Source organism: Trachypithecus francoisi, unplaced genomic scaffold (genome assembly GCF_009764315.1).
Source record: "Trachypithecus francoisi isolate TF-2019V2 unplaced genomic scaffold, Tfra_2.0 Lachesis_group21, whole genome shotgun sequence".
Taxonomy (NCBI): Eukaryota; Metazoa; Chordata; class Mammalia; order Primates; family Cercopithecidae; genus Trachypithecus; species Trachypithecus francoisi.
The window spans coordinates 36,471,347-36,479,987 of record NW_022681467.1 but is presented as its reverse complement, the minus strand read 5'-3'; the positions used below and the strand labels follow the sequence as shown (position 1 = coordinate 36,479,987).

The 8,641-nt window shown below is 43.5% G+C and overlaps 1 protein-coding gene across 1 annotated transcript; it reads left to right on the top strand.

Moving 5' to 3' along the window:
- The first annotated feature begins 1,895 nt into the window (after nt 1-1,895).
- On the top strand, nt 1,896-8,130 carry LOC117068775 (zinc finger protein 532-like). Its single transcript, XM_033186421.1, is given in 3 exon segments — nt 1,896-4,079; nt 4,082-4,846; nt 4,849-8,130. Coding segments are annotated over 3 exon segments (3,996 nt in total). The 5' UTR covers nt 1,896-2,248; the 3' UTR covers nt 6,249-8,130.
- Nucleotides 8,131-8,641: the final 511 nt, after the last annotated feature.

Sequence of the window (8,641 nt, the reverse complement as noted above, 5' to 3'; positions counted from 1 at the left end):
AATAGCAATATGGTAGAGTTAAACACACCTATATTAATAATATCATTAAATGTCCATGCTCTGAACACTCCAATTAAAAGGCAGAGATGATGGGTGTGGTGGCTCATGCCTATAATCCCAGCACTTTGAGAGGCCAAGGCAGGAGGATCGCTTGAGGCCAGCAGTTCAATACTAGCCTGGGTAACATAGTGAGAACCTGTCGCTAAAAAAAAAAAGCTGCAGATGGTGGCATGCACCTGGAATTCTGGCTATTTGGGAGACTGAGGTGGGAGGATTGCTTGACCCCAGGAATTCAAGGCTGCAGCAAGCCATAATCATGTCACTGCATTCCAGCCTAGATGACAGGGAGAGACCATGTCACAAACAGACAAACAAACAAACAATGAAAGACAGAGATATCAGACTGACTGAAAAAGCAAGATAACCCAGCAATATGCTCTCTACAAGAAACCCATTTTAAGTATAAAGAAACAGATACATTAAAAGTAAAAGGATGGAAGAAGATATTTCATACAAACAGCAATCAGAAAAAAAGTGAGTAGTTACAATAACATTCACAAAGTAGATTTCAGAGCTAGGAATATGTTTTAGTCAACGTCTGCTGCTGTAACAAAATACCATAAACTGGGAGCTTATAAAGAACAGATATTTATTTGTCACAGTTTTGGAGGCTGGAGAGTCTAAGATCAAGGCACTGGCAGATTCAGTGTCTAGTAAGGGCTCATTTTCTGGTTCATAGATAGCACATTCTCACTGTTTCCTCACTTAGTGAAAGGAGTGAACAAGCTACCTTGGGCCTCTTTTAAAATAAGGCACTAATTCCATTCGTGAAGGCTCTGGCCTCATGACCTGATCAGGTCCCAAAAGGCTCCTCCTCCTTATACTATCACCTTGGGGGTTAGGATTTCAACATAAAAATTTTGGGGGGACATATACCTTCAGACCAAAGAAGAATATTAGGAGAGAAAAGAGCCACTTAATAGCAATAAAGGAATCTATTCTTTAAGAGCATATAACAATCCGAAATATGTATGCACTTAATAACAGATCTTCAAAATATTTGAAGCAAACATGACTAGAACTGAAATGAAAATAGACATATCCACAGTTATATTTGGATATTTCAATACTATTCTCTCAGTAATTCATAGAACAAATAGACAGCAAATCAGTAAGATATATAAGATCTTAACAACATAATCAACCAACTTGACCTAATTTTATTAAGCACACCACATAAAACCAGAAGAATATCAGATTCCTTGTAAGCTTACAAAGAATATTCATCAAGATAAGTCATATTCTGGGTCCTAAAACACATTTTAATAAATGTAATAGAATTGAAATTATCCAAAATAGTTCTCTGCCCACAAAAGAACTAAACTTCAAATCAATAACAAAAAGATATCTGGAAATTCCCCAAATATTTGGAAATTAAACAACGCATTAAGAATAGTCCATAAATTAAAGAAGAAATTTAAAATGTAAAAATCTTAAACTGCAAAGGGAAACATCAAATTTGTGGGATGCAGCTAAAGCAGTGCTTAGATAGAAATTTATTGCAATATTGGGAAAAAAAATCTTTGAATCAATGATGTCAGTTTCCATTACAAGAAAATACAAAAAAGTAACTTAAACTTAAAGTAAGCAGGAGAAAGAAAATAGCAAATATGAGAGCAAAAACCAATGAGTCAATAGAGAAATAGAGAAAAATCAATGAAGCCAAATGCTGATTCTTTGTATACACTAAGAAGGTTAATAGACTTTTAGCCAGACTGACCAGGAACTTAAAAAGAGGGCATCTTCCGGGAGGCGGCGGCGGCGGCGAGGCGGCTCCAGCGCACATGCACACACAGACCCCGGCAGCGGGAACGCAGATGACACGCCGGTAACATGGAAGCCGCCGCCGCCGCCGCTCTGACGACAGCAGCAGCAGCCACAGCAGCAGCCGCCGGCGGCGCCGCGCTGAACAAAGGTCATCCGAGCTGCGGCCCAGACGCCCAGGCTTGACCGCCGCGAAGGCCAACCCCGGGAAGGGGGGTATGTTCTGTTTTGTGCTTTTTCTTTTAGAAGCTACTAAAGGGTGTTGGGGATGCTTCTGACAATTATGAAGGCCAAAAGGCCTGTTGACTGGGGCTGCTTTTAACCCTTTCCTATTTGCTGAGAATGCAGCCGTGTGACAGTGACTGAACATTGGTCTAAAGTCTTTCCAAAAGGTCAAGGTTCACAAGAACATCTGCTCAAATTCATGACCATGGGGGATATGAAGACCCCAGACTTTGATGACCTCCTGGCAGCATTTGACATCCCGGATATGGTGGATCCTAAAGCAGCTATTGAGTCTGGACACGATGACCACGAAAGCCACATGAAACAGAACGCTCACGGAGAGGATGACTCCCACGCACCATCATCTTCTGACGTGGGTGTCAGCGTTATCGTCAAGAATGTTCGGAACATCGACTCGTCCGAGGGTGGGGAGAAAGACAGCCACAACCCCACCGGCAATGGCCTCCATAATGGGTTTCTCACAGCGTCCTCCCTCGACAGTTACAGTAAAGATGGAGCGAAGTCCTGGAAAGGAGATGTGCCTGCCTCTGAGGTGGCTCTGAAAGACTCGACGTTCAGCCAGTTTAGCCCGATCTCCAGTGCTGAAGAGTTTGAGGACGATGAGAAGATCGAGGTAGATGACCCTCCTGACAAGGAGGATGTGCGATCAAGCTTCAGGTCGAACCTGTTGACAGGGTCGGCTCCCCAGCAGGACTACGATAAGCTGAAGGCACTGGGAGGGGAAAACTCCAGCAAAACGGGACTCTCCACGTCAGGCAATATGGAGAAAAACAAAGTTGTTAAGAGAGAAGCAGAAGCCAATTCTATAAACCTGAGCGTTCATGAACCTTTTAAAGTCAGAAAAGCAGAGGATAAATTGAAGGAAAACTCTGACAAGGTGCTGGAAAACAGAGTCCTGGATGGGAAGCGGAGCTCCGAGAAGAACGACACTGGCCTTCCCGGCATTGTGCCATCAAAGACAAAGTCGTCCTCCAAGCTCTCGTCCTGCATCGCTGCCATCGCGGCTCTTAGCGCTAAAAAGGCGGCTTCAGACTCCTGCAAAGAACCAGTGGCCAATTTGAGGGAATCCTCCCCATTACCAAAAGAAGTAAATGACAGTCCGAGAGCCGCCGACAAGTCTCCTGAATCCCAGAATCTGATCGACGGGACCAAAAAACCATCCCTAAAGCAACCGGATAGTCCCAGAAGCATCTCAAGTGAGAACAGCAGCAAGGGATCCCCGTCCTCTCCTGCAGGGTCCACACCAGCAATCTCCAAAGTCCGCATAAAAACCATTAAGACATCTTCTGGGGAAATCAAGAGAACAGTGACCAGGGTACTGACAGAAGTGGATCTTGACTCTGGGAAGAAACCTTCCGAGCAGACAGCATCCGTGATGGCCTCTGTGACATCCCTTCTGTCATCTTCAGCATCAGCCGCCGTCCTTTCCTCTCCCCCCAGGGCGCCGCCTCTCCAGTCCGCGGTCGTGACCAATGTAGTTTCCCCTGCAGAGCTCACCCCTAAACAGGTCACAATCAAGCCTGTGGCTATATCTCGTGCTTTCCTCCCAGTGTCTGCTGTGAAGACGGCAGGATCTCAAGTCATTAATTTGAAGCTCGCTAACAACACCACGGTGAAAGCCACGGTCATATCTGCTGCCTCTGTCCAGAGCACCAGCAGCGCCATCATTAAAGCCGCCAATGCCATCCAGCAGCAAACTGTCGTGGTGCCGGCATCCAGCCTGGCCAACGCCAAACTCGTGCCAAAGACTGTGCACCTTGCCAAACTTAACCTTTTGCCTCAGGATGCCCAGGCCACCTCTGAACTCCGCCAAGTGCTAACCAAACCTCAGCAACAAATAAAGCAGGCAATAATCAATGCAGCAGCCTCGCAACCCCCCAAAAAGGTGTCTCGAGTCCAGGTGGTGTCGTCCTTGCAGAGTTCTGTGGTGGAAGCTTTCAACAAGGTGCTGAGCAGTGTCAATCCAGTCCCTGTTTACATCCCAAACCTCAGTCCTCCCACCAATGCAGGGATGGGTACAAGTGCTTGGAGTGTGGGGACTCCTTTGCACTTGAAAAGAGTCTCACCCAGCACTACGACAGACGGAGCGTGCGCATCGAAGTAACGTGCAACCATTGTACAAAGAACCTCGTTTTTTACAACAAATGCAGCCTCCTTTCCCATGCCTGTGGGCATAAGGAGAAAGGGGTGGTAATGCAATGCTCCTATTTAATTTTAAAGCCAGTCCCAGCAGATCAAATGATAGTTTCTCCATCAAGCAATACTTCCACTTCAACTTCCACTCTTCAGAGCCCTGTGGGAGCTGGCACACACACTGTCACAAAAATTCAGTCTGGCATAACTGGGACAGTCATATCGGCTCCTTCAAGCACTCCCATCACCCCAGCCATGCCCCTAGATGAAGACCCCTCCAAACTGTGTAGACATAGTCTAAAATGTTTGGAGTGTAATGAAGTCTTCCAGGACGAGACGTCACTGGCTACACATTTCCAGCAGGCTGCAGATACAAGTGGACAAAAGACTTGCACTATCTGCCAGATGCTGCTTCCTAACCAGTGCAGTTATGCATCACACCAGAGAATCCATCAGCACAAATCTCCCTACACCTGCCCTGAGTGCGGGGCCATCTGCAGGTCGGTGCACTTCCAGACCCACGTCACCAAGAACTGTCTGCACTACACGAGGAGAGTTGGTTTTTGATGTGTGCATTGCAATGTTGTGTACTCTGATGTGGCTGCTCTGAAGTCTCGCATTCAAGGTTCTCACTGTGAAGGCTTCACAAGTGTCCTGTTTGTCCAATGGCGTTTAAGTCTGCCCCAAGCACACATTCCCACGCCTACACACAGCATCCTGGCATCAAGATAGGAGAACCAAAAATAATATATAAGTGTTCCATGTGCGACACTGTGTTCACCCTGCAAACCTTGCTGTATCGCCACTTTAACCAACACATTGAAAACCAGAAGGTGTCTGTTTTCAAGTGTCCAGACTGTTCTCTTTTATATGCACAGAAGCAACTTATGATGGACCATATCAAGTCTATGCATGGAACATTGAAAAGTATTGAAGGGCCTCCAAACTTGGGTATAAACTTGCCTTTGAGCATTAAGCCTACAACTCAAAATTCAGCAAATCAGAACAAAGAGGACACCAAATCCATGAATGGGAAAGAGAAATTGGAAAAGAAATCTCCATCTCCTGTGAAAAAATCCATGGAAACCAAGAAAGTGGCCAGTCCTGGGTAGACGTGTTGGGAGTGTGACCGCCTGTCCATGCAGAGAGATGTGTACATATCCCACGTGAGGAAGGAGCACGGGAAGCAAATGAAGAAACACCCCTGCCGCTAGTGTGACAAGTCTTTCAGCTCGTCCCACAGCCTGTGCCGGCACAACCGGATCAAGCACAAAGGCATCAGGAAAGCGTACGCCTGCTCACACTGCCCAGACTCCAGACGTACCTTTACCAAACGACTGATGCTGGAGAAGCACGTCCAGCTGATGCATGGCATCAAGGACCCTGACCTGAAAGAAATGACAGATGCCACCAATGAGGAGGAAACAGAAATAAAAGAAGACACCAAGGTCCCCAGTCCCAAGCGGAAGTTGGAAGAACCAGTTCTGGAGTTCAGGCCTCCCCAAGGAGCAATCACTCAACCATTGAAAAAGCTGAAAATCAATGTATTTAAGGTTCACAAATGTGCCGTGTGTGGCTTCACCACTGAAAACCTGCTGCAGTTCCACGAACACATCCCTCAGCACAAATCCGATGGTTCTTCCTACCAGTGCCGGGAGTGTGGCCTCTGCTACACATCTCATGTCTCTCTATCCAGGCACCTCTTCATTGTACACAAGTTAAAGGAACCTCAGCCAGTGTCCAAGCAAAATGGGGCTGGGGAAGATAACCAACAGGAGAACAAACCCAGCCACGAGGATGAATCCCCCGATGGCACCGTGTCAGACAGAAAGTACAAAGTGTGCGCAAAAACTTTTGAAACTGAGGCTGCCTTAAACACTCACATGCGGACACACGGCATGGCCTTCATCAAATCCAAAAGGATGAGCTCAGCCGAGAAACAGCCACAGATGCTCCATGAGGAAAATCCCTGTCCACATTGGAATAAAAAAGACATTTTTGTTACAAAAGGTTTGCAGTATAATAGAGTTAACAGTACTGTCTAGGCTGTTGCAATATATTCTCTTTCAGCTTACCTTCCTTCACCTCGTCGTATATATCCTCGATAAGTATTAAAACAGTATTTGAGTTTCAACGAGTTTGTATATATTTAAATGAATAACTTTTTATACTCTTTGCTACATGTTTGTATCAGTATTTAGTGGAAAACCATTTGAGTTGTTTGGGTTAGAATTTTTCTTTTTGTACTGTTTCTTTAAAACAGAGTTCTTAGTAACAGGGGCAGTTCCTGAATTCAAATAAACCATTTTGTATGTTTGGATTTTGAATGGGTTAACTAATCACAGGCTAAAATAATGCCTTTTTTAGTGTTTTTAATTTTTAGAATTCACTACATAAATTGTAAGTAATTGTGGGCCTCAAAAACACTAGGAACTTTTAAGTGTCTTAGCACTTCCTCGATGTGCCTGCCCTGAGGGAGTGAGTTCACATTTGAGACAACTGCGCTCCACTGTGGGCGTGCCTTTGTCTTCAGGTCACGCCGAAGAGTGTTTAAAGTAGCCTTGCAGGTTGCGCCTTTCCCGGGGTGGATAAAAACTGAAGCCAGGAATCTAATAAGGAATGCTGATTTTCTCAATTCCATTTTGAGGAATGGGGAAGGCTATTTTAAAGAAAAAAAATGGGGCTGTTTTTCTGGGCAGATCTGCAAGGCTGGCTTTAAGAGCACAAGGAGGGAAAGTAACGAAAGGGCTGGACTACTATAAAAGTTACAAATACGTAGTTAGACCAATAGATTTATATAGTCAGGTTTTTGTCATGTAATTTATTAACTATTACAGAAACACAACTAAGAATATCAAGTATTTCTCTGGCTCTTGACAGAAAAAAAAATCAGTTGACTTAACCCTTTGCTGTCAAAAGAGTTGGCGTTTCCTGTTCTGGGTGCTACTGCCAAACGTTCTGGTACTTAGAGTCGGGATGCAGAACTTCAACCACCGACTTATCAATGCAGCCGCCTGTGTATTGCAATTGGCCGTTACCTTAAGCACTGAGCCACCCGGGTTTAGTTCAGCCATTTCAAGAGTATATTTAACGTCGGTAGTTCTGCTTTATTAAAATGCAGCAGAGGTACTCTTCTGTCCCTTCCGTTGATAGTTCTCTGAGAGAGTTCTATTTTTTGGTTTCGTTTTGTGTTTTCTTTTGCATTTTATATCTTGTATTTATCCCTGAACATGTTTTGTACTTTTTTTTTTTAAGAAAAGGAATTCTTTTGTGTATATATAGATACTTGCATGATATACTGTAGTCAACGTTCAGTTCCACGAAAGGTCTTGCTGCTGTCAGGTGTTATGCACTCCATCATAACTGTATGAAACACATTTCATATGTAAATAGACGTGGGACATTTGGCCCTTGTGCTTCTGTGAGAGAGTTATTGATGGTGGGTCTCTGACATCTTTGTGAAGCTTGGGAAGTGATTAATTGCAGGGACAAGCTACAGGATGTTGCAGAATTCTTCCCACTCAGAAGAATGGCATATTCGTTCTCATTAGTAATCAGCTATTTTGTCACTTTCTCGTTGACTCCATCAGTACATCGGTACAATCCGAGGGTGTGAATTTCAGCTTGAAATTCCATTGCTGTTACTTGTTATGGTTGTATTGCTCTAAGTTGTATTCATAGCACTTTTATGTTTCTGCATTTGAACCTTGCAATAAGCCTGTGTGGTAAGCCACATAGGTCCGAATAACCTACTTTTACAGTTGAGGAAGCTGAGCTAGGATTCAGTTATTTGCCGAAGCCCTCATAGCTGGTAAGTGGCTTTGCATATTAGAACCCAAATATTTTGCTTTCTAAATCTAATGCTCGCTCTATGTGGTTATGTACATATTGACAAACATTCATTTATTCAGCAAATAAAAAGTATGTACAAAACATAAAAAAAAAAGAGGGCATCCTGTGGACATTAAAATGGCAACAGATGAATATTATGAACAGTTACATGCCAATAAATTCTACAACTTAGATGAAAGAGACAACTTTCTTTAAATATACATTCTCCCAAAACTCACACAAAAAGAAATAAATCTGAATAGCTATATATGTATTAGAGAAATTGGCTTCACAGTTAAACACCTTTTCACATGGAAAACTCCAGATCGGAATGGCTACTACAAAACATTTAAATAGTTTTCTACAAACAATTCGACAAAACATTTATGAAAAAAAAATAGTGACAACTTTACACAAACTCTTTCAGAAAAGATAAGAGGAAGAAAACCTGTCACAAACATTTTATGAAGCCAGTGTTACCCTGAAAATGAAATCAGAAAAAGAGATCTCACAGGAAAATAAGTCCACAGGCCAATATCCCTCGTAAACATATATCAATAAATATTTAACAAAAATTTAGCCAGTCAAGTCCAGCAATACATAAAGA